This window comes from Poeciliopsis prolifica, unplaced genomic scaffold, assembly GCF_027474105.1.
Source record: "Poeciliopsis prolifica strain line A6 unplaced genomic scaffold, Auburn_PproV2 SCAFFOLD034, whole genome shotgun sequence".
Taxonomy (NCBI): Eukaryota; Metazoa; Chordata; class Actinopteri; order Cyprinodontiformes; family Poeciliidae; genus Poeciliopsis; species Poeciliopsis prolifica.
The window spans coordinates 1,326,042-1,353,520 of record NW_026562409.1 but is presented as its reverse complement, the minus strand read 5'-3'; the positions used below and the strand labels follow the sequence as shown (position 1 = coordinate 1,353,520).

Below are 27,479 nucleotides of genomic sequence, written 5' to 3'. Positions count from 1 at the left end.
CAGTCAAAAAGCGAAACTGCAGGTTTAAAAACAAACCTGTTATGATGTTGCATTATAACAGGATGTAAAGCTAAAGTCTCCAGTTTTACATGATGCTGCCTCTTTAAAAGCTGCATGTTGTTCCTGTTGATTATCCCACAAACTGCCCTGACCTTTAACCCCACAGTAACTCCCCCACACTGTCAATAACTGAGTTTCATTATATAAAATGCTGATTCAGTCCAGATGAGAGAAAATCCACAATAGTTTTATGTTCAATTTCAGCCAGTTTGTATTTGTGTGCTTATTAAACCACAGAAGAAGAACAGCTGCAACAGATCAACCTTTCTGGTCTTTCATTATGACTTTTCAAACTCCCAGAAAACCTTTTACTGTCGCTGTTTGAATGACTATAATTAGAATCATTCTAACGGGGTCGATGGGCCTTGACCCCGCGACCTCTTCATTAGAGCCAACATGCCGACTGTCACCAAACTGAAAACTGCGATGGAAACCACGGAGCTTCTGTTTGGGAACAGAAAAGTGCTAAAGCAGCTTTATGTTCCTGTGAAGTTTGAACATAAGAGGAGCAGCAAACATCAGTTTGAAACGCTAAAATATAGATTCATAATCACAACAAAAGATCCATAATTCCAGCAGTTGGTTTTCTAAATGATCGTTATAGTTTCAGTTAGTTTTATCAACCTGGTTTAGTGTAAATTTAGTGTTTATTAACAGATGTTATGTTCAAATAGTTAAAATAATGTAACTTTCTGCATTTTTAGTTTATTTCTGCTGCAGGATTGAAATCAACATAATAACACTGATATAGAAAATATTTTATTTTGAGACAAAAAGTCATCCATAAAATTTAGAAAACAAAATAGAATGTGAAAAATTATAATGTAAACTAAATACAAATGATGCTAATGATAACACAGAGTAGCTTAAAGCAAATTGATCTGTGGGTTTAGGGGCCCAATAAAAATCAGCTCAGGGCCCCATAACAGCTTAGACCGGCCCTGGCGGCTCCCACCTGAGTCCAGTTTTTGGGTTTTTCACCCTCTGATAATAACCTGGTTTTGGAGAAAATAACGTGACGCTTCCAGCTGCTGGGCTCTGATTGGATGCTGGATTAATGCGTAGTGAGGCAGGAGGGGGGTAAGTGATGGGTAGGGGGGTAATCAGGAACGTTTCTGCCCCCAGGACGTCATTCAGTTCAGGAATAAACGCTGTTGACCCCTGGATGACCACAGGGGGGCCTCGTCTCCTCCTCCAGTCCTCTTTCCTCATCCCGATCATGTGCCAAATCCTCCTCCTCCTCCTCCTCCTCCTCCTCCTCCTCCTCCTCCTCCTCCTCCTCCTCCTCCTCCTCCTCCTCCTCCTCCTCCTCCTCCTCCTCCTCCTCCTATCTGCCCGCCTGCAGCCCCTCTCAGGCCGCGGAGGGGAGCATTCACACCCCGCTGTCTGCGTTTAGCGGACGGGGCTCTCGGTGAACCGGAGGGAGATGTTCGGCACCCCGTGCGCCCGGCGGCTGGCGCGCCGCTGCCGCTCCGCGCTGCTGCTGTCCGCCGCGGCGCTGCTGCTCGTCCAGACGCTGGTGGTGTGGAACTTCAGCAGCCTGGACTCCGCCGGCGGGGACGCGGGCGCCAGGAGCCGGGAGAGGCGGGACGAGCGGAGCGGGGGGCTCAGCAGAGCCGCCGCGGAGCGCCGGTGGAGGGGCCCGGAGCGGAGCGACGAGCCGCCGCGGGAAGCCGCCGCGCTGCACGGGAAGACGGCCGCTCGACTCAAGCTGCAGCCGGTGGGTTTCACTCATGATTTCCACGCGTGTTTAAAGCCGCTGTTGTTCATCTGAGGCCGGGCTGCACCGCCTCTCTGGTTCTGTTCAATATTCCGGGTCTTTGTTTTAAACAGCTGCTTGTTTTAACCGGAACATTTCCAGAGGTTCTGCTGCTCTTTGTGCTGCAGCCCGGATTCACATCCAGGTGTTTCTTTGTTGTCAGAATATGAATCCACTGCAGGAGGAAAAACACGGTGGATTCTTTATTGCAGGATCCACTTTGCTGTCCTTTCATTACTCACCCTGTGATCTTCACTTTGAGCTTCACTTTGAGCCCGGTTCCTTCAGACGCTGCAGGTTCTGCAGCGGCTCAGCTTTAACTGGACGGTTTGGGTCAAACTGAAGGATTTGGGGGAAATCTCCTCCCCTCAGCATCATGCTGCCACCTCCATGCTGGACAGATTTAGGTTTTGTAACAGTAGCAGGTTGAACAGTTTTTATTCTGAGTTTCTTTAGATTGAAGGAATTAAACTGAAATGTTTTGATTTGTTTTAAAATAGTTTAACAAATCATTGAAATATGTTTTTAAACCAGGGAGCCTTTGTTTGATGTTTTTGATTGATTATAATTAGAATCACTAATTATTTGATCGGATTTGTTCTTTTTATCAAATGATTCGACGTTTTTGGAAAAGAGGCTTCAGACATCAAACTAAATAATCAAACATATTCAGATTCTTCATTTATTTAAAAATCTATACTAATTTTCTATGTTGTAAATAAGTTTTCCTGAATTTGCAGATTTATTTTTGTTTCTTACCGTTTTGAATCTTCTGTGTTTAAATGTGGTAAAAATAAAAAACAGGAGTTTTTAGGGTTGTTTGGAAAATGATGCAATATTATTATTTATAAACACTGAATTAGAAAATTGATTTTTAAAAATGATGAACGTTTGCATTTAATTCAAATTTTGTCATCTAAAATTTGAATTAAATGCTAAAAACTTTCTGTTTTCAGAGTAAATTTATAATCTGTATATTAAAGTGAAAAGCGAAGCGATGGGATTATTCTGGCGAGGCGTTCAGGGACCGTGGGTGTGTCTGTGCTCAGGAAGGAGCATCTGATCTCCAGTGAGCAGCTGAAGAAGAGCTGGAATCCCCCAGCAGACCCGGCGGCGGGTCCAGACTCGAACCGGCAGCTTTTCCTCTGATTCTGCTTTAGTTTCATCATCAACGCAACGTCAGAATCATTTCCATCTGAACGAGCTGGAAATGATTTATGGAGCTTTTCTGAACTTCTTTTCTTTCAAATGTTTACAGGACAGGAAGCAACTGGTGCAACTCACTTACAGCTTTTATTTCAAAATATTTTTATTCCCAGATGTTAAAATCATTTTCTCCTGCATATTATTTATGCAAATCATTGCTAACAGGTAGAATCACCTTGTCATGTTAAACTGAATATTAGTGAGGGTTTGGTTAAATCTGAATCATTTAGATTGTAAATGTAGCATCTTGTTCATATTTGATACACTTTATGCTCACAAACAACACCTGTGGTTGCCTCGGTGATCCGGTTCCTTTTCCCACAAACATTTGACGTATTTCTGTTTAAAAATATTTAAATTTTGTTAAGAAAAGTTTGTTAACAGTCTGCAGACATAAAGAGCGACAACGCGATCGTCCATATATGGTGTCGCCTTCCTGTTCCAGAGACTCGCTGTAGAAAATGAGCCTCTGAAGTTTATTAATGTTTTATTCAGGTTTCTGTCTGGAATATGATTTATTGATATTCACTATTTCTGCTGTTGGTCTTTTCTGATCAGCTGTGATGAAAACGCTTCAGGTTTTCAGACACGTTTATCACTCCGTATGTAGCAAAGTGAGGCAGCGTTCAGTTTCTCTGCTCCTCTGGAATAAACTCCTAGAAAACCTGAAACAGGCAGAAATGTTTCTTTAGATCCAGTTTTGTTTGCATGATCTTTTTATCAAAGAATCTGATGAATAAACAGTTCAAACATTTATTTGTTTTGAGATTAACCATCAGTGTTTATGACACAACCAGCTTCACATCTGGACTTTGACTAGGCCATTACCACAGTTTGTTTCTTCTCGGTGGCTAAAACAGGAAGCTGAGTTTGGTTTCCTAAAGTAGCTTTAAAGTGAAACCAGTTTGTTGGTGAAGTCAGAACCAGACGCAGATTCTGTTCTGACGGCCGGGTCCGATCAGATTAAAGAATTACTTCCGATCCGGTTTGACTGATGGGATTTCTGCTTCCTGGTGAAGTTGAGATCATTAATCCTTAAATACTCGGTATTAAAAACCCACTGAATGGGTTTAGAAACTGATGCTGAAAAATAATTGCTATTTATAATAATAATTGAAATTTAATGTTTTCATTAAAGTTCCATGTTTTGTGTTTTGTTGCTTTGAATTTGTTTTTCATTTATTTCCTAGATTCTCGACTTGGTTTGGTTGTTTTAACGGCTTCCTGTTGGAAGTGTTTTTGTTTAGACTTAACGCTTTATTTTTTAAGATGTTCATCATTTCCAGGCCTTCATGTGTTTCTGCAGATGAACTCAGACATCATTACTGAGCCAAAATCTAAAACCAGAGGAATATAGTCTGAATGTTTGGTGAAAATGTGGATTTATCCTTTTAGAGAAGGAGTGCAGCTCTGAGTTGGACATAAAACACGGTGAATCTCATCTGAACCAGTTTGGGTCTCCAGCTGCAGGTCGCAGTTTGAGCCGTTCTGTTTTCGTTACCTTCAGGGTCCCGGAGTGGAAACACGTCGTTCCCGGAGCTTTTCTGATGAATCGCTGCCTTACAGAGCGGCAGCGTGAATGAAAGAGTTCATTATGACGGTTTCAACTTCTCTGAACTCATAAGTGCAGCTGGAGGCGACGCCTCGTCTGAGTTTAATCTGTGACAGATCAACCGCCGCCAAAACGTCACAAGCATCTTCTGTTTCACCTGCAGCTCCTCCGGGTTTCTGCCTCAGTCAGATTAAAGGACTCGTAAAAACTCTGAATCCCAGAATGCATTGTGTCAACTCAGTTCCCAGGAAGAATCCATCACTGTGGTGTCTCCTGATGAAGTCATTGTTTTAGTTTTTTAAAACATACATTTTATTTATTGCCTCATCTTCTACACAATCAATTAGTCAAATATTTGCTAGAATTTTTTTTGAACTTTTGAGATAATTTCAGAAATTTTCTAGAAAAAAGTTGGAAATTTCTGAGTTTCAAAAGTCAAAAATCTTCAAGTTTTTTTTTCTAGATTTTCTGAGATGAATCTAAAAAGTTCTTTGTTTTTCAGTTTAAATTTACTTCTTTGTCCTGTCTAGAATACTTTGGTTCTGTCTGCAATAAACCATTAAAGAATCTGATAAACTAAATCAGATCTGAGCATCAACCTGTTCAGATTATCAGTTCACTTTGAACATTTTTACCTTCGTTCAAAGATGAATTTATTTATATTCGTCCTAAATTCAGCCAAGAGACGAAATGTTTCTGTCGCATCATATTTACACCCAGAGAAACAATGAAATGCACCGAAGTTCCTGAACTCCTCATTGGCATAAATACAAACATTTCAGGTATTTTTATTTAATATTTGCTTTAACATTTATAACATTTATGTCCTGATCCAACAGGTTGACTCTTTGCCTCCGTCTCTCGTCTTGTTGCCCTTCCTGCCTCCAAACTCGTTTCTTCTCCGTTTTGTGATTTTGTTCCTGCTGGACGGCGTCCTGCTGCCGTCCTGCAGGACGCCCAGCAGGACGCCGTCCAGCAGGACGCCACACACTCTGGTGGGAAGAAAGACGGATGTGTTTGTAGGTAAACGCTGGTATTTTAGCTGCAGACCGTCTCCCAGGACTGAATGGCATTCTGGGAAAAAACGCACCGTTTTTCTTTCTGTGAAGGGAGGAGAAATACCTTTTCTGTCAAGACCTTTTAGTTCGCAATCAAAAACATATTTTTGTTTTTGATTCTGGATTGTAATGTGTAAAACATTTTGGGTCACCACTGGTTGGACATCCTGAGTAATTAAAACATGTCCAGCATGTCAGCTGCTGCTGTTTCTGCTTGTTTCAGGGGGAGAAGAATAAATCCTCAGAGTTTAATTTGTTTTTATCTCTTCCTGTTTTAATCACAGCGCTGCCTGGAGAGCCGGGAATATTCACCGCTCCTCTGCACTCATGCATTCCTCTAAGCTGATATTAGAGATGAGATAATGAGAGATTGTCTGTGGAGCAGGTGGTTGGAGCTGATACCGCTGCTTTCTCCCACACACACTCGAACGCATCGTTTATCTCTGGGAAAGACAGAAATGGGGCGATTTGTGGGATTAGGAATCCCATCGAGGTCACGATGCTGAGCTGCAGGAGCACAAACACTTTGAATGCTCTCAGACTTTTCAAACCACATGGGAACCAGAAACAATTTAAAGCCAAAGTTAAACTATTTCTGCTGTTTTAATGAGACTGAACAAGAAAAGATCTGAACCAGTCATTCTGTTTCTCTGATGACTTTTAATCCTGAATAATATCTGTGAACTTTTAAGTTCCTGCTTAGTGAGAAATTTAGTACAACTGAAGGTCACTGAAGAGTCGCACTTAAAAATATCAGAAATTGTATTTTGAAAAAATGATTTAAAAAAAGAAAAAAACTAAGAATTTTTGACTTTCAAAAGTTGAAAATTTTCTACTTCTGAAACTCAGAAAATTTCCAAAATTTTCAATGTTTTTACTTTTGAAAGTTTCTTCTGAAAAAATTCTGACATGTTTCGCACATTTTAAACTTTTCAAACTCAAAGTTTTATTTAGAAAATGTCTGAGGTTAAAATTCACATTTCTGAGATCATTGCAAGCAGATTTTCTACTTTTCAAACTCAGAAACTTAATTTTCCTAGAAAATGTTTTGTCCTAACTGCTTCTTTGTTCTGTATTGTGATGCATACATTATGCGTCGCTGTGGATGATCAGTTTGTTTTGTCCTTCCGCCCGCAGGACGTCCGCCGTCCCCGCCGTCCGCAGCTCCGTCCCGACAGCAACAACAGCGAGAACTCGGTGCCCAAAGACTTTGACGACAGCAACAGCAACCTGGCAGCGTCGCAGCGTCAGCATCTCCCCGCTGCAAACAGCAAGCGAAAGCTGGAAAACAACCAAGGCATGCTGGGAAATGAAGTCCTAAAGCATGCGCCGGTCCTCTCTAAAGCTCCCAACCAGACCCACATCCTGACCGTCCCGGCGGCGGCTCAGGGCTCCAATCAGGACGCCCCCTTCTTCCAGACGAAGCGGCCCGGGTCGCCGCGGCAGCCGCCGGGTCCGGAGCCCAACGGGGAGCAGCCGCAGTGCGAGATCAGCGGGAAGGAGGCCATTTCCGCTCTGTCCAGAGCCAAGAGCCGCGAGTGCCGGCAGCGCATCGTGGAGGTCTACTGCAAGCACAAAGAGCGGGCGCTGATGCCGGAGAAAATCCCGCGCTACTGTCCTATCCAAGGTCAGAACCATCCGGCCCAAAGTCAGAACCATCCGGCCCAAGGTCAGAACCATCCGGCCCAAAGTCAGAACCATCCGGCCCAAAGTCAGAACCATCCGGCCCGATTCAGTTTGAAAAGTCCAACATTCACTGGAAAAAGTCTTTTAGAAAAAAAGATTTCAGATTTTTGAGTCTCAACAGTCAAAAATTTACTGGAAAATATTCAATTATAAAAATTGTCGAAGTTTTAAAACTTGAAATTTTTGACTTTTCTACTCAGAAATTTTCAATTTTGTTCTGGAAAATTTCTGACATATTTTGGCCGAAATGTGAACATTTTTAACGTCTACAGTGACAACGACCCTAAAACGGCTGCAACAAATTGAAATGGATTCAAAATTTGCAAAGTTGAACATTTTCTAGACAAAACTTGAAAATTTGAAATCTTTGCTCTTGGTGGCCCCCTGGTGGTGCGGGGGCCTTACGCCCAACATGCATCTGCCTTGGGCCGGCACTGCATCTGGTATTTTAGTAATCAATTAATCTGATGATTATTCTGACAAATTACCATATTGTTCAATCGACTTTAGCATTTTATGTAATATTAGAAATGCAAGATGCATATGAACAAAAACGTAAATTTATTTTTGATTAAGAAAATAAACAATTTATTTTCCTTATGTGCAATAAAAGAGCCTCCATTTAGTGAACTTTGACCCGGTGAAGAAGTTTTGGAGAAACATTTGCAGTGTTTTTTCTGAGTTTGTTGTTCTTTCAGGAAAGAAAATGGCTTTTTCATGCGGTGTACTAAAGTAGAGAACATGTTGCTGAATTATTTGAGGATTATTGGGATGAAACCCGTTAACGGTTGCAGCTGCAGTGAGTCCGTCTGGCAGCAGTCGCGGCTCTCTGGGCTTTAAGCCTCGTTCTGCTCTCTAAATTTACCGTTTGAGGAACATTTTTAGCAGAAGCAGCAGAGCCATCTCTGTGGTTGGCAGATCTATTTTCAGGATCTGTAGTACGAAGAGACGCAGAGAGGATGCTGGGTAATTACACCCTAATTAAACAACCCGTTTGTAGTCTTACTCTGCAAAGGCTGACTAATGGCTCGGTGCAAGCGCCGCCCCACGCTTCATTTATATGATTACAGCTTCCTTTGATGACACAGTAGTCATTAGGTCCGAGGCTGCAGGCGCTGGTTCTGATTTTAGGCTTTCGGGCCACGTTGAGGGCGTTGGGCTGATTGCAGCTGAGCCAGCCTGGCCTGCAGCCAGCAGGTCGCTCGATTGTTCTGCAAAGCTCGACCCGGCCCGTTTCCCCGAGCAACGTTAAAACATGAAACCCGCCGGCAGAACTTCTGCTTTCCAGAGCTGCAGGAAGGATTTACACCCATTTCCATGGTTTTATCTGCATTTTACCCCAAAGTCAACAAGTTTACAACCTTTTAACCCAATTTATCTCTCAGGACAGAAACAGGACAGAAAAGTGGAATAAAAACCCTTTTTGAGACAATATGGACGTTAATTTAGTTAATTTAACCAGTGTCCTATTTTTATTTAAAACAAAGATAAACATACAAACAACATAAAGTTTAATCTCATATCATTACTTTGTGGAAATTCAGTGTAAATACTGAAAAAATGCCCAAAAATGGTTAGAAGTTTCCATTTATATCTGAATTTAAAAACATTAATTTGTTCTTTTTAATTTTTAAAACAATTATTTTTATTTTTATTTTATAAAGCACAGATTAGAGCTTGAGAAAAACAGATCTAAAGTTCAAAAAGATCAACTTACTGCTACTTTTAGTGGAAAAGTCTCTTAATAACCTTTTAACTTTTTAAATTTTGATGTAATAACAAATGCAAGTTTTGAAATATTTTTAAATTTTTCTCCTGCAACATTTTCACAAAACAAATGACTAAAAGCAGCTTTGATATGTTTCTGCAGGTTGGAATGATGTAAATCTGAATCATCTTTATGCTCATCTTTACTTTGAAGCCTAAAAATAAGAAAGAAAAACTAATTATTTAAAAACTACAAGGAATTATGAACTAAAGTAAACTTTGTCTTTCCAGCAAAGTTTGTTTAGTTTCTAGTGCAGAAATCTGAAAACACCTGAAATGAGACAAAACTAACAGATAACATTTCTGGAAGATATAGATTAGATTAGATTAGATTATTTCACTGATGTGAAAAATGCCTTTTCCTGATAAACTTTGGTGACTAATATTCAAGAACTGTTGACTTAGAAACAAAATGATTTATCTGCGGTTTTGTCCTATTTAAAGTGTAATAAGCTCTTAGAAACTAGTTACATTTTGTTTTTTCAGTGTAATTATAGTGTATTGTATAGAAACGTGAGCTGTGATTCAGACTGACCTTTGACCCCGTCCCCTCCCTGTCCAGGGAAGGCGAACGTAAACGTCCAGTGGGACGGCGGCGCCGCCGGCTCGCCGCCGGTCCGCATCGCCTTCGTCCTGGTCGTCCACGGCCGCGCCGCGCGGCAGGTCCAGCGGCTCTTCAAAGCCATTTACCACACAGAACATTTCTACTACATCCATGTGGACCAGGTGGGTCCGACAGAACCGGGGAGTCCGACAGAACCAAACTAACTCCAGTCTTGATAAAGTTTAACTCCGTCTCGGTGGTTTCCGTTTATCTCAGAGGTCCGATTTCCTCCACCAAGAGGTTCTGTCTCTGGCGGGCCGGTTCCCCAACGTCAGAGTGACTCCCTGGAGGATGGCCACCATTTGGGGCGGAGCCAGCCTCCTGACCATGTACCTGCGCAGCATGGAAGACCTCCTCAAAATGGCCGACTGGCCCTGGGACTTCTTCATCAACCTGAGCGCCGCCGACTACCCCGTCAGGTCAGAGGCGCTCGTTCAGAAATGCTCAACATTTATGGGTTCTTCTTCTTCTGTGGTTTTGAGCGACGCGGTTCCAGTTCCAGTCAGATCCTTTCTGACACTCCAAACTTTTTATTTGGATTTTATCAGCATAGAAAAACACCAGAAATGAAAAGAAGCACTTCAGAAATCCTAGAAATCTACAGAAAGGATTCTTAAGACTTTTTTTTATTGTGCACTAAGCAGGATGATCAGTTTTCTGCTCGGTGGAAGCAGCTGCTGTTTTTGAATTTAACTCTTTTATTTTGGAGGGGCCTCGTTTCCTGCCTCGTTTTCCGCGCTGTGGTTCGTTCGTCCTCATCAGGATGGGAAACCATCAGATCACGCAGGATGATCGTCAGCAGAGTCTGAGCGCTTCAGGCTAAAATCCATAACGCAGCCGCAGCTTCGGCGCCACCATCAGTCGATGCCGTGAGGTCACAGGTCAAGGTCAGGCAGACCTGGCCAAATGTTTCACGTTGTTAAACTGCTGCAGAAGCTTGTGATTATTTTAATTATCAATTATTCTGACGACTAATCAGATAAAAATATTAGCACTTCTGCAGATTTATTGAACTTATTAAGCTTTTTTGTACAAATTTGGAAATAAAACAAAAGATGAAAATAAACAATTTAATTATATTAAATAAGAAAATAAATTTTCTTGCATAAAATGCAACAAAAAAATTCTTTAGTGAAACTTTTATCTGCAGCTAAAGCACATCAGCAGTGTAGACCTGATCTATCGGTTATTTTATGGATTAATTGATTAATTATTGGACAGAAAAAAAGTTTTGATAGATTTTTTCACTGAATTTGAAGCTAAAACTGCAAGTTCAAGGTAAGACGAGGCAAAGCAACTTTATTAAAACAGCAACTTTATTAAAACAGAAACTTTCAAAGTGTTTATACACACAAACTAAAAATGACATATTAATAACATTGAATAACATATTAATAAAAACACATTGAGGTTAAACAGGTTTAAAAATGAAGAAAAATGGGTTGAAAGTATCAAACATTAGACATATTCATAAATCCAAAATGTATATAAATGTTATAGTTTTGGGTTAATTTCTGCTCTGTTGATCATTTAGCAAACTCGTTTTTTCTGAATCTGAATATTCAGACAATTTTAATCTTAGTTTTAAAAAAGGAATCCAGCTGGAAGAAACATGCAGACAAAATGACAGGAAATAAAATGTACATTTTATTTTTCCTTCAATCAGAGAATAAATCATTGCCTAGTTGTTTTTTCTAAACAGAGTCCCATCCCTGCAGTGGGACGCAGTCCAGACGATCAGCAGGTGGCGCTGTCGCCTATGAAGGGTCTGTCCAAGTTTTCCGTTTCCTCTTTGCGTTTCGCTCTGCAGACAATGAAATAAATCAGTTCAGCTGCGAACAAATGAGGAAACAAACATTTCCCTTCAGTGGAAGATTGTTTTGGTAGTTTCAGAGCAGGAAGCGCTTCGTCCACAGGAAGTTGCATCACTTCCTGTTCCATGAGGACACAGAGCTCAGAGCAGCTGCTGGATCCATCCTGAGAGTCACCATGTTGGTCGGGACAAAGAAACAATCAGTTTTAATGCTTTTGCAAATCAACAAAATTAGGCTTTTTTTTAAACAAAACATTATTTAAAAAGCCCTTTAATTTTAAATGTAAAGCTTCTTTTTACTAAATAAAGACGATTAAATAAAAATACGTAACATGAAACAAGTGATTCTGTAAATATGGACCTGATTCAACAGAGGTCCAGACAGATGGTGCTGCCTGGGCAGCTGGTTCAGTTCAGGTCTATTCACCTGTTCAGTTCAGGTCCATTCACCGGTTCAGTTCAGGTCCATTCACCGGTTCGGCTCCGGTCCATTCACCGGTTCAGTTCAGGTCCATTCATAGGTTCAGTTCAGGTCCATTCATAGGTTCAGTTCAGGTCCATTCACCGGTTCGTTCCATCACAGCATGAAGACTGAAGGACTCCAACCAATCAGAGAAAAGGTTGTTGAAAAGTATCAGTCAGGACATGGATACAAAAAATCTCCAAGGAGCAAAACATTCTGGACTTCAGTAAAATTCATCAATGGAGGTGATGATAAATAAATATAAACAACAAAGAGAAACAGAATATGGAAAAAATAAATAGTAATTTTTTAAAATAAAATTAATACAAAGTATAAAAAATTTAGAGAAGAGTAATGAGATAAAAAAAGAAAACTGATCAAACAATAACTTTAATTTATGCTACACTGGAAAATCAAATAAGTTGGGAAAAATCTTATTTTTATGTTTCAGTTGAAATGTTTGGTGCTTGAATTAATTATCATTTATTTATTGAAATGCTTTTTGCTAAATTGTGCCAGAGTCCATATGAGGCTCGGTTCTGTTCTGGTTCTGGTGGAGCAGAGACCTGGAAACTAAACATGAGATCTTTTTATAAAAACCTGCAGCTCCTGTGTGAAATCTCTGATGTTTTTACATTTTTATGAATTTGTAAATGTGATTTTGTCCTCAGGACCAACGACCAGCTGGTGGCGTTTCTCTCCAAACATCGCAACATGAACTTCATCAAGTCTCACGGCAGAGACAACGCTCGGTAGGAACGCAGCAGCCATCTTGTTTTACGTTCATTGAACCAGGGGTGTCCAAAGGGCGGTTCAGGGGCCATTTGTGGCGCATAGACTGATTTTGTGTGGCCCTAAATAAATTTTCAGAACACAAGTCTGGGGGTTGATGCAAATGGAAATGATTTACATTTCATTTGAGAAAAAGAGCAAAGAATCCCGGGCTCCAGCAGAGGCCCAGCCCTGTTAAAACTGGTTAACATTTGGGAGTTTTGTCCCAGTTTCATCCGTAAACAGGGCCTGGACCGGGTTTTCTACGAGTGCGACACCCACATGTGGCGCCTGGGAGACCGTAAGATCCCGGAGGGCGTGTCGGTGGACGGAGGCTCTGATTGGTTCCTGCTCAGCCGGCCGTTTGTGGATTATGTGGTGAACTCGCAGGACGACCTGGTCAGAAACATGAAGCGGTTCTACGGCTACACGCTGCTGCCGGCCGAGGTACCGACACACAAACGCACCACCTCACTGCTTTTTGTTCACAGGATTCATTCAGTTTTTGTTACAAAGAAAATGTTTCAAATTTAAAAATCAGGATTTGTAGATTATTTTAAAAATACGGAAGGAAGAGAAAATATACAGTTTTTCTATTGGTAATCCTAAAAATGTGTTTAGTTTATAATTCAAATACAGTTGTAAAAGTAAGCATTTATAATTTATTATGTGTTTTGCAAAGTGCAAATTAACATGTCAAATATTCAAGGAAATAAAATATGATCTTAATTCCAAACAGTTTGTTTTGTTTTGCTTCTCCTTCTTCACCAGATGTTAATCCACTGACCATGCAGACTGGCGCCCTCATCTGGTGAAGGAGGGAACTAACTCTTCTTTCTGTTTGTAAAACGTTTTTCTTCAGTCGTTTTTCCACACCGTCCTGGAGAACAGCGCCCTCTGTGACACGATGGTGGACAACAACCTGAGGCTCACCAACTGGAACCGCAAACTGGGCTGCAAGTGCCAGTACAAGCACATAGTGGACTGGTGCGGCTGCTCACCGAACGACTTCAAGCCTTCAGACCTGCCTCGCCTGAAGGTGAGTCCGCCCCGCCTGCAGGTGAGTCCGCCCCGCCTGCAGGTGAGTCCGCCCCGCCTGCAGGTGAGTCCGCCCCGCCTGCAGGTGAGTCCGCCCCGCCTGCAGGTGAGTCCGCCCCGCCTGCAGGTGAGTCCGCCCCGCCTGCAGGTGAGTCCGCCCCGCCTGCAGGTGAGTCCGCCTCGCCTGCAGGTGAGTCCGCCCTGCCTGCAGGTTTCTACATCAGGTTCTCTGGTCTTTCCCATTTTGACAGAAATGGGACATTCTTGTAATTTCTCTAAAAATAAAAGTTTAAAAACAATTTGAAAAGCTAACTTTAATCAACTAAAATGGTTCAATAAAATTTGTAAATAAGTAAAAACAATTATTATTTTACTCCAACATAAGTTTAAAATGTTCAACAAATTAATTAGAAATAAAATCTATAAGGTTATGAATGTGCCCACTTCCTCATTGGCACATTTTTAAATAAAAAATGTTTGAATTAATACATTTTAATTATTCTAAAACTAATTTAAAAACATTTAAATTCTAGTGAAAAATGAAGATTTTTTTTTCAGCTTAAATAGAAGCAATGGAAGAAAATGTGAATAAATTGAAACGATGCAGTCTGTCTTCCAGTGAATTTGAAAAGGCTTCTGACTGAAGACTGTTTCTGACAGGAACGTCCTGGACAACATCATCAGTAACTGGCTGTGCTAATCCGCCTCCTTTGCTTTTGCCGCTCCTCTGTCTGGACGTTTGGGTAGAAAGATGCTGGAGTTGAGGATATGATGGAGGAAACTGACGGTAGTTCAGATATTATTGAGCTTTTAATCAGCTGCCAGGTGGAAAAACAAAACCTTGTTTTTATTTATTTAGTTTTTATTTGACTGTCATTCAACCAGAAAAGTCCCATTAAGATTAAAATCCTCGTTTCCAAGGGAATCCAGGCCAAAAGGCAGCAAAGTTTAAGCAACAATTACAAGCAGTGACACAATTAAAATGCCATACAAGTCGTTTGTTGCTATGGTTGCGTACCAAAACAACAGTTTGAGGGCAAAAAAGTGAGTAAAATCCTTCCAGCTCCACAGAGGAAAGAATTGCTCAAACATTCAATGATTCAACAGAAAAAGAGGAGAAAGAATCTATAAAAAGACCAAATGAGGCTGAAGTTCTGCTCCGACCCGGTGAGGCTGAAGTTCTGCTCCGACCCGGTGAGGCTGAAGTTCCGTTCCGACCCGGTGAGGCTGAAGTTCCGTTCCGACCCGGTGAGGCAGAAGTTCTGTTCCGACCCGGTGAGGCTGAAGTTCTGCTCCGACCCGGTGAGGCTGAAGTTCTGCTCCGACCCGGTGAGGCTGAAGTTCTGTTCCGACCCGGTGAGGCAGAAGTTCTGTTCCGACCCGGTGAGGCAGAAGTTCTGCTCCGACCCGGTGAGGCTGAAGTTCTGCTCCGACCCGGTGAGGCTGAAGTTCTGTTCCGACCCGGTGAGGCTGAAGTTCTGTTCCGACCCGGTGAGGCTGAAGTTCTGTTCCGACCCGGTGAGGCTGAAGTTCTGCTCCGACCCGGTGAGGCTGAAGTTCTGTTCCGACCCGGTGAGGCAGAAGTTCTGTTCCGACCCGGTGAGGCTGAAGTTCTGCTCCGACCCGGTGAGGCAGAAGTTCTGCTCCGACCCGGTGAGGCTGAAGTTCTGTTCCGACCCGGTGAGGCTGAAGTTCTGTTCCGACCCGGTGAGGCTGAAGTTCTGTTCCGACCCGGTGAGGCAGAAGTTCTGTTCCGACCCGGTGAGGCTGAAGTTCTGCTCCGACCCGGTGAGGCTGAAGTTCTGCTCCGACCCGGTGAGGCTGAGCGGTTCTCTCTGGGATGAAACCGAGCCTGCAGAGGAGCCCAGAATAGACGCGTATTCACAAATTAGCAGCGCCGCTGTGAGGCGGTTCCGGAGCGTTTGCGTTGGCAGGTCTGAGGTCTGCGGACGGGTTCTATAAGGAGTTCTGGTTCTGGAGGTATTTTTGGATCCAGGCAGCCGCTGAGGTTTTATTCTAATGTCGGGGTTGGAAGTCATGCTGTCGACCACACATAGACATAGAGTAAGGACACAAACTAGATAAAACTCTAATGTGGGTGATTGATTATTGGTTATTGATCCGCAGCAGGCCTCCAGGCCGACGTTCTTCGCCCGGAAGTTCGAGGCCAGCGTCAGCCAGGAGGTCATCAGCCAGCTGGACGCCTTCCTGTTCGGCGCGTATTCGTCCGGCACGCCGGGCCTGCAGGCCTACTGGGAGAACATCTTCCACCAGCAGACGGACGGCGTCTCCGGTCTGTCGGACGCGGCGCTCAGCCACCACCGCGCCTTCGCCCGCATGGGCCTGGCGCGCGCCGCCGCATCGCTGCAGGGGCAGCCCGGCGATCACAGCTGCAGGTACGACTCAAGATCCAAACATTCATGTGTCCAGACAAACAGGCTCTTATAGAGGACAGCATCATGTTAAAAACACGTTGTCAGCTTTCATCATTTTATCTTTTATTCCTGCATCAAAAAGAAATCCTTTCATCTCCATGGCAACCAGTAAGATGCCGCTCCGCCTTCGAGGCGAAGCTCCTCCCCCACTCAGCTCCTTCAGACTAGTCAGTAGCAATTAGCAAGCATCTGCTGAGAGCATTATAGGAGCCGATTCTCAGTGGTGAAAACAATACTGAAGAGTTAATAAAGCAGCCATGTTGGGATGACTTCCTGGAGGCGGAGCTTCAGAGAGAGCAGGAGTTCTTAAAGAGACAGAGACCCATTTTACACTTTGCTTCATTTAACCACTTCAACTTTTTTATGCATTAGAAATACATTAAAAGATAAAAATAAGTTTTAAAAAAATCAATTACGTTTTTAAATACAAAAAAAACATTTTATTGCTTTATGCAATTTCTTGAATTTGATTCAGATGAAGCTAAAAGAGTTAAAGCTTTAAAATATATTTATAATTACGGCTCTGAACATGTTGGCTTTTTCAGCAAATGAATGTTTGCTCCAGTTAACAATTAAACAATTACTAAATGAACTGACTGTTATTTTAACAAGAGATTAATCATTATTAATTGTTTCATACTTTGTATATATAGCAAATTGCTGCTGAATTTACTTTAATTTCAAACCAATGTTTTCCTCCCACTTAATTTTCCAGTAATATTTTGGGTACAGTCAGTTTGTTTAGCAATGAACAAATCAGACGTAAGGTTTTTTTTAGAGTTTTTTTTCAGTTGCTGTGAGACATAATCATCTAAATTTAAAGAAATAATTGCTTTAATTGCTATAAATCAGTTTGTTTTTCACCTTCCTCATCATGAAGTTGCTGGTAGAAATGAAAAGCTTGTGGAAAATCCCATATTTTTGTTCGTCGGCATAAAGATTCACAGGTTCTGGGCAGAACCGGCGGTTTCAGAGAAGCTGCTGTTCCAGTTTCCAGGGAAACAGAGAGACGCATCTTTCCACTAAACTCACCGCAGGCCGAGTTTATTCGCTCCAAATTAAATATAAAGATAAGGCCTGCTTGTTCTGCAGCACAAGCAGGCCTCAGTCTCGCTCCACTCAGGGCTTCTGGCGGCGCTGCGGGCGGAGACCCACCGCCCGCAGACAAGGAGGCTGTTGTTGCTGGTTTGGGTGGGATTGGAGGTTAGGCTGGGTGGAGGCAGCGCTGCAGGAGCAGCAGCGGCCGGCTGGAAACGCTGCGTCGACTTCATTAGTGGCAGCAGCAGCTGCAGCAACAGTATCAGCTGCAGCAGAAGCTGCAGCAACAGTATCAGCTGCAGCAACAGCAGCTCCAGCTGTTTTAAGAGCCAAGTTTTTTAGTTTTGCTTTGATTCTAATGTCATAGTGAGCAGCCAAAAACCTCCAGCGACGTTTTATTCAAAAACAAACTTAATCACACCAAATAATTAAAATGGGTTAAATACAGTGAGGAGTTTCCAAACAGTTTTTGTTGTCGGGAAAAAATTAAATGGATATTTTGACCAACAAGTTTGGAAACGGTGGAACTTTGAAACTTTTTCTGGTCTTTTAAAATAAATCCTCATTAATTTATTACTAATCAGGTAAAAAGAAAATAATTTACACTAAAATTATTTTGAATTTAACAATAAATAAATAAATAATTGTGGCCCCTGGGAAACTGATCTGTTCCTGTTGGTTTTGAAGATGTTTCAGAGGTTTTATTCTCGCTGTCATGTTTTATTATTTCTCTTTATTATCATCTAATTTCCCTGTAATTAAACACGAAGAAACATTTATCCTCTCAGGTACGCCGCCATGAGCCACCCGACGTCGGTGCACGCCTACTTCCTGTCGGACCAGTTCCAGGGCTACCTGGTGCGCCACGCGGCCACAAACCGAGCCTCCACCCAGATGGAGACGCTGGAGACCTGGGTGGCTCCCACGGACCACTTCACCCTGGCCAGCCAGCCCCACAGCGGCAACCGGCTGCAGCACATCCAGGTCAGGCCGGAGCCGCCTTCTCAGTGCGGAGTTGACCCCTTTACTTGGTGCGGTTGACCCCTAGTAACGGGAGGTTAATGGCCCAAATGTCACCAAAACCCCAAAAGCTGAAATGTTATCATGAAAATGTTTTAAACCCAGAATCTGTTTTTACTTCTTCAGTCTGAGATAAATCAACTGGCCTAGTCTAAGTCTTGGCTGTGATGTTGCAATGCACTCTGTGATTATTACAACCTAATATTAATGATTTTCCAGCAGTTTTCAAAAAGTTGAGGTCAGTTTTATAATAAGCTTCATTTGTATGGTCTTGCAAAAGGTGAAATTACTGTATAAGCATCTCACAAAACACATGATTTTAACTTTTAGTTAATATTTAAAGTGCAAACCAATTAGACGGAGCAGAACCTGCTGCTGGCAGAGCTCTGTCCTTTTTACAGACATCTGTCCTTCCTTCCGTCTCTCCACCATCTTTCAGTCCAAACACAGTTCCTGTGGTTTCAATGCATTTTTATTGAATTTTTTATGGCAGCTGGGACTTCAGACGCTCTGAGACAATATGAACGCTCTGAAGGCCTGAGATGCTCCATGAACATTTTCTTAGTTCAAATTTGAGAAAAATCTAAGAATTCGAGTAAGTATCAGGACGTTGAGGTTTGTGTCTCCAGGTTTAGCTTCCTGTTTTTGAGGACTGGACTCACAGTCCTGCGTTATTGATCACATTGATCTGTTTAGATCTAAACTTTTTGTCCTGAGGGCCAAAACTGGCAAATTTTCTCTACTGGAAGGTCACAAAATTCATCAAGTAAAAAATGGAAAATTCAGTTTATTGTGAAGTTTTATTTCCTCAATGATGAAACTTTTATAAAATCTGTTTATCATTAAAAATCCAAAACATAAAAATGCTTCAAACTGTGTTGTATTAAGAAAGAAACAGACAGTTTAGCATTTTTTTGTGTGATCGGCTGTTTTGTATTTTGTTGGCCAAATTGTTTTGTCATTCTTGACTTTCAGGCCAAACAAAATCATTTCAAGGGCCACCGATGGCCCCCAACCCACGCTTTAGACACCCCTGGTTTAGAAAGCGTCTGTTCAGTAAAAACGAAGCGATCCTAACCCGGGTCGTGTTGTTGCAGGTCGGGTCGGACTGGGACCCGAAGGAGCGGCTGTTCAGGAACTGGGGTGGCCTGCTGGGGCCCGAAGACGAGCCGGTGGCGGTTCAGCACTGGAGCCGCAGCCAGAGCAACCTGACCGCCACCGTGGTCTGGATCGACCCCACCAACGTCATCGCCGCCACCTATGACATCCTGGTGGATGCGTCGGCCGAGGTGACCCACTACCGGCCGCCGCTGACGGCGCCGCTGCGGCCCGGCGTCTGGACGCTGCGAGTGCTTCACCGCTGGAACCCGCTGGGCCAGACCAGCTTCGTCGTCGCTCCGCTCGAGTTCCACCGGCAGCAGCCCATCCAGAAAGGTGAGACACTGACACACCTTTGTGCCGCTGCCACATGACGAAATATCTCCAAAGGTCATCAAAGGTCAACCAGCCAGCCCACATTCACAAAATGGACTCATCCGACTGCACTACATTAAGATTAAAAAGTTTCCAGAGGTCACCAGAGGTCACATTCATAAAATCAAACAAAATTGATGTAATTTATATTTTATGTTTGTGCAGATAAGATGCAGATTAATATTTTCACAAGAGTTGATTTGTTTGATTTTATAAAAGGGTTGATAGTGGCACATTGAAAACGTTTGACACCAATTTCATTTAACTGGAGGAAAGTTGGTCCAACTTCACACAGGAAGTTACCTGACCCGTCAGTGAAAACGTCTGAGTGCTTCAGACGAGCCGCGTCGCTCAGACGAGCCGCGTCGCTCAGACGAGCCGCCGCGTCACTCAGACGAGCCCCCGGCCGCGAGCCGCCGCGTCACTCGCGCCGCGTCGCTCAGACGAGCCGCGTGGCTCAGACGAGCCGCGTCGCTCAGACGAGCCGCGTCGCTCAGACGAGCCGCGTCGCTCAGACGAGCCGCGTGGCTCAGACGAGCTTCAGCTGCCAGCAGCTGATGTATTTATATCCATCCATCGGGCATCACCATGGCGACACGGGGTCACCTCCGCCTGATTTACCCCGTCATTGTTTGACCCCAGCTGGCGGTCCAGAGATAACTGCAGGACTTTTTAAAGGCCAGCCAGACGTTACTCAGCCTGAACAGAGCTCCCATTTCTACAGCCGAACTCCAGACGAGGTCAGAAAGAAGCTTCACTGATTCCACAAAACTGAAACCGAGCAGCTCCACATGACTCAGAAAAAGATTTAAACAGTCATTTTGCCACGAGACAACCAGAGAGCAGCTCATGCAAAACTATCCGTTTCCAGAACCAAAAATCTGAAAAGTGTGGTGTGATTTGTCATCAACTCCGTTTACTCTGATCACAGAGTTCAAAGTGCTTTACATCATAAAAACACATAAATAGTCATAAAAATATTATACAGTCTCTAATTTCTCTAATTAAGAAACCATTAACTAACATTACATTTGCCAAAAACATGAATACACATTGAATATGTTGATCAATATTTCATTGATTACTGATCAAAGTCAGCTCTCAACAGGTGGGTTTTAGCCTTGATTCAAAGGAAGGCAGTGTTTCAGCAGTTTTTCAGTTTTCTGTAAGTTTGTTCCAGATCTGTGGTGCCTAGAAGCTGAATGTCCTGAATGTCCTGCTTGTCCACCCAGAGGACACGCTGCGGCTCCACGCCGGCCCGCCCAGGAACTCCTACATGGAGCAGAGCTTCCACGGCCTGAACCCGGTGCTGCGGCTGCCGGTGAGCCTCCGCGCCGTGGAGGAGGCCGAGGCCAACTCCGGCCTGACGGGGGCGCCGCTGCGCCGCTGGCTGGACGGGCTCCTGCAGGGCCACTGGGCCGCCGCGGACGTCTGCTCGCTGGGCCCCAGCGCCTGCCCCGTCATGCAGCGCTGCGCCCGCACCAGGTGGAGCTCCGCCAGCCCCGACCCCAAATCCGAACTGAGCGCGCCCAGAGCGGACGGCCGGATCAGGTAGCAGCGGGACGGTCGGAGGAAACCTTTATTTATTTGAAGGTGGCAGGAACGGAGGAGGACCAGAACCTGGTCTGATCCCAGTTCGGTTTGGGACAACACGGCCCAATGAATGTCAGAACCAGAACTTCATACCTCTTGTTGTTGAGTTCACAAAAATTATTATTTATGAGTTATTTAGTCTAATTATGACATTATTTAATGTCTGAACTGAGACCAAAATCATCTCTGGCCTTTATTCCTGGGAATTTGTTTCTAGTATTTCCCAGGATATAAGTATGGAAAAAAACGGGGTTTTTATCGGGGTTTGTGGTGAAGAGCTCCCCCTGGTGGCGCCGACATGTCCGTGACCACACAGAAAACATCTCTAAATAAACTGCAGCTGCAGACCAGATACCGTAATAACTTCATCATTTCATTTGAACATTGTGTGAGCCTTAAGAAAAGAAAAACGTTGCTGAAGTTTATGATGTGAGGGTTTTGCAGCTTTCAGATAATTAAAGTCTGACCTCAGTGCCAACAGTTACTGTAGTTTTTTAACATTTAAACAGAGAAATCCCTCTAAATGTCAGGGATCTAAATCCCCCCTGAAAAATCATGTTTCATTCAGAACATTTTTCATGACTGTGTTTTGGAAGGAGATGCCGATTCGCTGCTTGTCACTTATGTAAAAACAACAAAAACTGATTGTTTTGATGTTTCTGTTGTTTTTTTATGCAGCTTTGAAAGTTTTTAATTGAGTTAATTGCAGGATCTGTAATTAATTGTTCAATATTTTAGAGTTCAAAGGTCAAATATTTAATGTGTACTTTAGGGACTTGGGACCTGGGAATACCAACGTTTCCGTATTTAATGTTTTCCATACTTATTCTGATCCGGACCAGACTGAGCGCCAGCTCCAGGTTCTGGGCCAAATGATAAACCTTTAAGCTCCTCACAGCAGGGGGCCACTCGGCCTTCCACATTATTTATTAAGATAAAGAACTGCTACCGGATCACACAAGCAAACAATGCTGCCAGAGCGCCTCCTGCTGGCCAGATGCTATTACTGCATTAAATTACAGGGATATTTCACATGCAGAGGAATCATCTTACATATTAAAACCGATATTTTTTCACGGATTAAAAATCAGGCCTCTGATCTTTCCTGATGGACATTTTTCTAACTTGTTTAAAGTTTTCCCTCCAGCTGCTCTGTTGTGTCAACGTCGGGTTTTCTTTGAGCCATTTTAAAACCCTTCAGACTTGAGGTGAGCCATCCAAGAAGAAATTCATCTTCTTTTAAAAAATCCCTCTGTCTGAGTCAAACATCTAAAAACTGCTGAACTAATTTATTCAAAAATTTGTATGACTAATTTTTCCTTGTTAGGAGGAAAATGTGTGCCTTTGTTTCTGAAGGCTGATGAAACGATTTAATGATGTCGACCACAGACTTCAGGACGACATGATGTCTTTATTTATGGTCTGTTGTCCGGAAGACGGGAGGCTGAACTAAACTGCTGATCCTGGGACTGAAATCTGGTCTAATTTGCTAAATAAAGAAAACAAAAACAAATTTTAGGTTATTGAAAAATGAATCCTGTCAACATGACAAACAAACTGAACCAGAAGGTTTAAACTGAACAGAACTGATGAACAGTTCCCACCGGTTTAAATAAATACTGAAGGCTTTTCATTGTTTACAAAGGGCGCCATCATGTGGACAAACCATGTAAATACAGTCAATTTGAAAACCATTATAAGTACACATTTTTTGTGATGGATAAAGACAGGATTTAGTCATAATTTATCTGTTATAATTTAATAATAAATCCCCAAATTTAGTTTTTCAGAAAATAAGAAAATGGCATTAAATCCTGATAAAGGATTTAAAACGCCTTCATATTTACATGTTCTGGATCGTATCTGCACTTTACTCAGTCTGGGCAGAAGAGAAAATAAGTGGTGGTGTGAATCTTTTTCTACCACACTTTTTCCTTCCACTTAATTTTCCACCAGGAATTTTTTTTTTTTTTTTTTGTCTTGTGGAGTCCTCTCCTTGTGGAAATTTCAGTTTGGTGAACATCAGTCAACTTTTCTCCATGACTGAAAAAAACTGTTTAAAATTTTCTGAAAACAGAATTTTGTTTTTTACAGAAACACAATCATAAAAATGTTATGAGAAATACTAGAAATGCATCACTCTGATGTAACTCTGAGTTTCTCCTTTTGAACTGAATTACTGAAGTAAATACAAATAAACTAAATCACAGCCTCCAGAAAAAACTTCTTGTTTTTGTTGGTTTTAAGTCAAATGGAAGAAACTCTGAGGACGTTGAATTATTTATTTTTCTCATTAGAAGTTCAAAGTTTTCACTTTGATTTCGTCCAAAGTTGAAACCGAAGTGAAAACTTTCAGATCTGAACGAATTCAGACGGAAAATAAAACCTGAAAACAGAAACACAGATTTTCTGATTGTTTCAACAGAGAAAAATAGTCAAATGAATAAAAATTGTTTGAGTTTAAATAAAGCAAATCATTGGAAAAAGGCTTTCAGATTTTTGTTGTGCATTAATTTAAAGGTAATTTAAATGGAACTGGGACCAAACTGGAGCCCCACTGGTTTTCAGAAGCCCAGTTAAAGATGCAGCAGCTCAGAGCGAAACGTGTTTCTGTATATGAATGAATCTGGATGGATGTTTATTTTATTTCAGAAAACGAAGTGAAACATTGTACAGATTTAAATGTAAATGTCCAGATTTCTGTTGTGATTATTTAATGGTGAAACATTTCCCAGAGGATTGTTTTTCCTTCATTTCTCATCTTTTTTCTGGTTTCTCGCTGTGCCTTAGCTGTGCTCCTGTTTTAGAAAACTGAATAAAAAACAACAAATCAGTTTGATGTGTTTCACTGGACATCACATCTGAACGCTTTAGCATGGACAACTATTCAGGTCTTATGATAAACGTATTGATTTTGTAGACCAATTCTTCCGTAATCTTTGTTTTATAGACTCTAATTTGTAAAATAGGAATAATAATAAAAGATCTCCTCAGATTATTCCAGTAGTTGCTCTCAGAATTAGAAAATGTTTATTTATATTTATTATGAGCCACAGTTCATTTAGCTTAATAGATAACACCAAAAATGATTTTTCATCACGTGAAAGCATGATGACTGAGTCCTACATCAAGGAATATTAATAGAAAGTTGAGTGGAAGGAAAAAGTTTGACATAGGAGGGTGAAGCCAGGAGTCAGAGCTTCAGTATGTGTCCATGACATGGACAACAATGGTAACATTTGTTAATTATCCAAGTGTGTAAGAAACCAACATTTTGTTTTTAAACCTCAGTTACCCAAATGATTAAATACTTGAACTATAGCAGTTTTGGTTCTGTTGGTTGGCCAGAATCTTTGTGGAATAAATCATTGGGCTCTGGAGCCTTGCTGCTGAGATACTCGCCTGCTGCCATAAACACCTCCAACACCTTTTTCTGTTCAGTTATTTTAAGGAAGATTAACTTCAACTGTATCCTGTTTTTAATAATGTTGCTCATAATGTTGCTGCCTCTCTTAGTTTGGAGGTAAATTTAGCTAAAGATCAGTTCATATCTGGAGATGAGGGTTTCTTACAGTGAGACAAACTCAGCTTTTAGTTTCACATCTGATATGACTATGGTTTTTATATTTCCGTAACAGACTGAAGCCACAGAAACTGATGTAATTGGAAGGATGGGCCACTGGGTGGCGCTGTAACACAAAACCACTGAACTTTGACCCCGACACAGACAGATTAACTCCACAGGTCAGAAAATCCCCTTAAAAGAAAATATGCAAATGAAAACAATGAAGACTTTCCTTGTTCCATCAGTAAATGTGCAGCTGAGTTTTTTATTATTGTAGGATTGTTTTGGTGTGAGGAAGACCAGGAGGAAGAGCGCTGCAGTTTATTCTGCACATCATTAAAGCAGGTCGATTCTCGTTGTGTTCACGAGATTACAGCTTTCTAACTAGTTCTTATTATTTACCAGGCCAACATCTTTGCTCCTAGCAAAACAAACTGTTAACTGTTGTGTCTTTGACTTTTCAGTTTTATTAAACCAAAATAAAACACTTACTTGGAGAGCATTTTCTTTGCTGTGAAAAATGAAAGCAAGCCAGACTCCTGCAGGTTGGATAAGACGCTCTGAAACGACACCCAAAGCCTTTTGGAGCTGAAACGCAAAGCAGTACGATGCTGTTTATCCAGAGGGAACAAGTTTCAGCAGAAACTCTGTGACTTTACTGTATGAAAAGCTAAAACCTCCAAAATCTGGACGTCATTTTAAGGATCACCTTGATGGTCTCTACCAGCCCTGAAGGAGCTCAGCTTTGGACCAACTCTGTGCAAGACTGCAGCAGAAAGATTTAAAAAACCTCAAATCTAGATTATAATCTTAAGGAAGTATAAGTTAAAGGAGGAAACTGATCAGTGTGGAGTGAAGAAACCTGATGTTTGAACAAACTGTGAGTCTGGTGTGGAGAACCAAAGTTGTAAATATTAATCCCAAACACAGTTAAGCACCAGATTGGTCAGTTCTGAGGTTTAAAATAATCTTCTGACTGGAAGTTATCACATTTCAGAACCGGTCCGGCAAGAGTCCGATCTTCAGCCTGAGAGAATCCAAGCAGAAAGCAAGAGATGATGATGATGATAACAATGATAATGATGATGACGACAACAAGGGTTTGTCGTCTGAATGACAGTAAAGTTCACCAAAGATAAATGGAAAATACCAGTGAAACCAGCATTCAAACCCTTTTCTGAACTTTAGAAATGGGTTTGAATGTTTCAACAGTAAAACCTCTTCAATTGATCAGTGAGAGGAATATATATATAATTAGACTTTAGACTTTAGACTCCTTTATTGTCCATTAAACTTACATAAAATGGAAATTTATCTTTGGCACAAGAAACACACAACACAACACACATCACAGTCGCCACAAAACTGCATGCACAATGAACAAACAAGATCTGTAAAATGAAATCAAGTCATACTACTCTACTCATGTCATTCAGTTAAATATTAAAAACCATTTAAAATTTACTATTCTACTGCTAAGAGAGCACACAGAGTCTACACTGAGTCACAATGCACTGTGTTACTGTGTGAAATTTAAAATCAGTGGAATACAACTAGCAGACTTAGAGAAACTTATCTATTCTCAGTTAATTTAGTCAGATTTTTATTTAGAATATCCACAGCTGATGGAACAAATGATCGCTTGTAGCCATTCCTCCTTGCCATTGGGACTTTAAATCTACGTCCAGATGGCAGCAACTGGAGAACACAATGAAGAGGATGAGTCGGGTCCAGATAGGACGAGTCGGGTCCAGATAGGACGAGTCGGGTCCAGATAGGACGAGTCGGGTCCAGATAGGACGAGTCGGGTCCAGATAGGATGAGTCGGGTCCAGATAGGACGAGTCGGGTCCAGATAGGATGAGTCGGGTCCAGGTAGACTTGATGTGCCTTCTTTGTTAAGGCCCGCATGTACAAATGTGAAAGTTGTTTAAGTCCAATAATCTTTCTGGCCTGGTTGACGATCTGTCCCAGTTTGTCCTTTTGTTTGACGGAGAGGCCCATACCATGACACCATGTTGAATGTCAGCACACTCTCGGTCAGGGACTTGTAGACCATGGACATGGTGCGCTTACTGGTGTTAAGGCCCCTGAGTCTTCTCAGGAGAGCCAGGCACTGTCTACCTTTTTTAAATGTGTCGTGCACATGGTCTTGAACTGTCTATGACTGTCCCAAGGTATTTAAACTGAGTCACCTGCTCCACCTCCCGACCCTTCATGCTGATTGGCCTGAAGGTGTGCCCCTGGTCTTTATTGCCTCCCTTCTTGTTGCTTCCTAGCCACATCTCCTTGGTTTTGGAGACATTAAGGTCCGGAAGCTGCTGTCAAACCATGCAGATAAGGTGTTAATATACTGCAGGTAGGGGGAGGTATCTGCTTCCCATAGTTGGGCAATTAGAGCCATATCATCTGCGTACCTAATGAGGGAGAGGTCATCAGTTTGACACTGTAGCTCATTGGGGTATATGGAGAAGAGCAAAGGTGATAACACACATCCTTGGGGAACTCCTGTGTTGACGACCAGAGAGTCAGAAAGGCAGTTCTTAATGCACACACGCTGGGGTCGATGCCTCAAAAAA

At 42.2% G+C, this 27,479-nt stretch overlaps 1 protein-coding gene across 1 annotated transcript; it reads left to right on the top strand.

The window, feature by feature from the left end:
- The first annotated feature begins 1,401 nt into the window (after positions 1–1,401).
- LOC129373981 (xylosyltransferase 1-like) lies at positions 1,402–24,169 on the top strand. The gene is made up of 11 exons (XM_055052163.1): positions 1,402–1,780; positions 6,773–7,262; positions 9,651–9,814; positions 9,909–10,111; positions 12,640–12,720; positions 12,970–13,186; positions 13,602–13,778; positions 15,905–16,173; positions 18,039–18,234; positions 19,368–19,704; positions 20,976–24,169. Exons 1-11 carry the CDS (start codon positions 1,487–1,489, stop codon positions 21,296–21,298), a joined length of 2,751 nt encoding a protein of 916 aa, XP_054908138.1. The 5' UTR covers positions 1,402–1,486; the 3' UTR covers positions 21,299–24,169.
- The last annotated feature ends 3,310 nt before the right edge of the window (positions 24,170–27,479 follow it).

Bases quoted from the DNA above. Each gene is read 5' to 3' on its own strand.
- LOC129373981 (XM_055052163.1), top strand. From the start codon at position 1,487: ATGTTCGGCACCCCGTGCGCCCGGCGGCTGGCGCGCCGCTGCCGCTCC. The intron at 13,187-13,601 runs GTACCGACACAC...GTTTTTCTTCAG, and splicing joins ACACGCTGCTGCCGGCCGAG to TCGTTTTTCCACACCGTCCT. The intron at 19,705-20,975 runs GTGAGACACTGA...TTGTCCACCCAG, and splicing joins GCAGCAGCCCATCCAGAAAG to AGGACACGCTGCGGCTCCAC.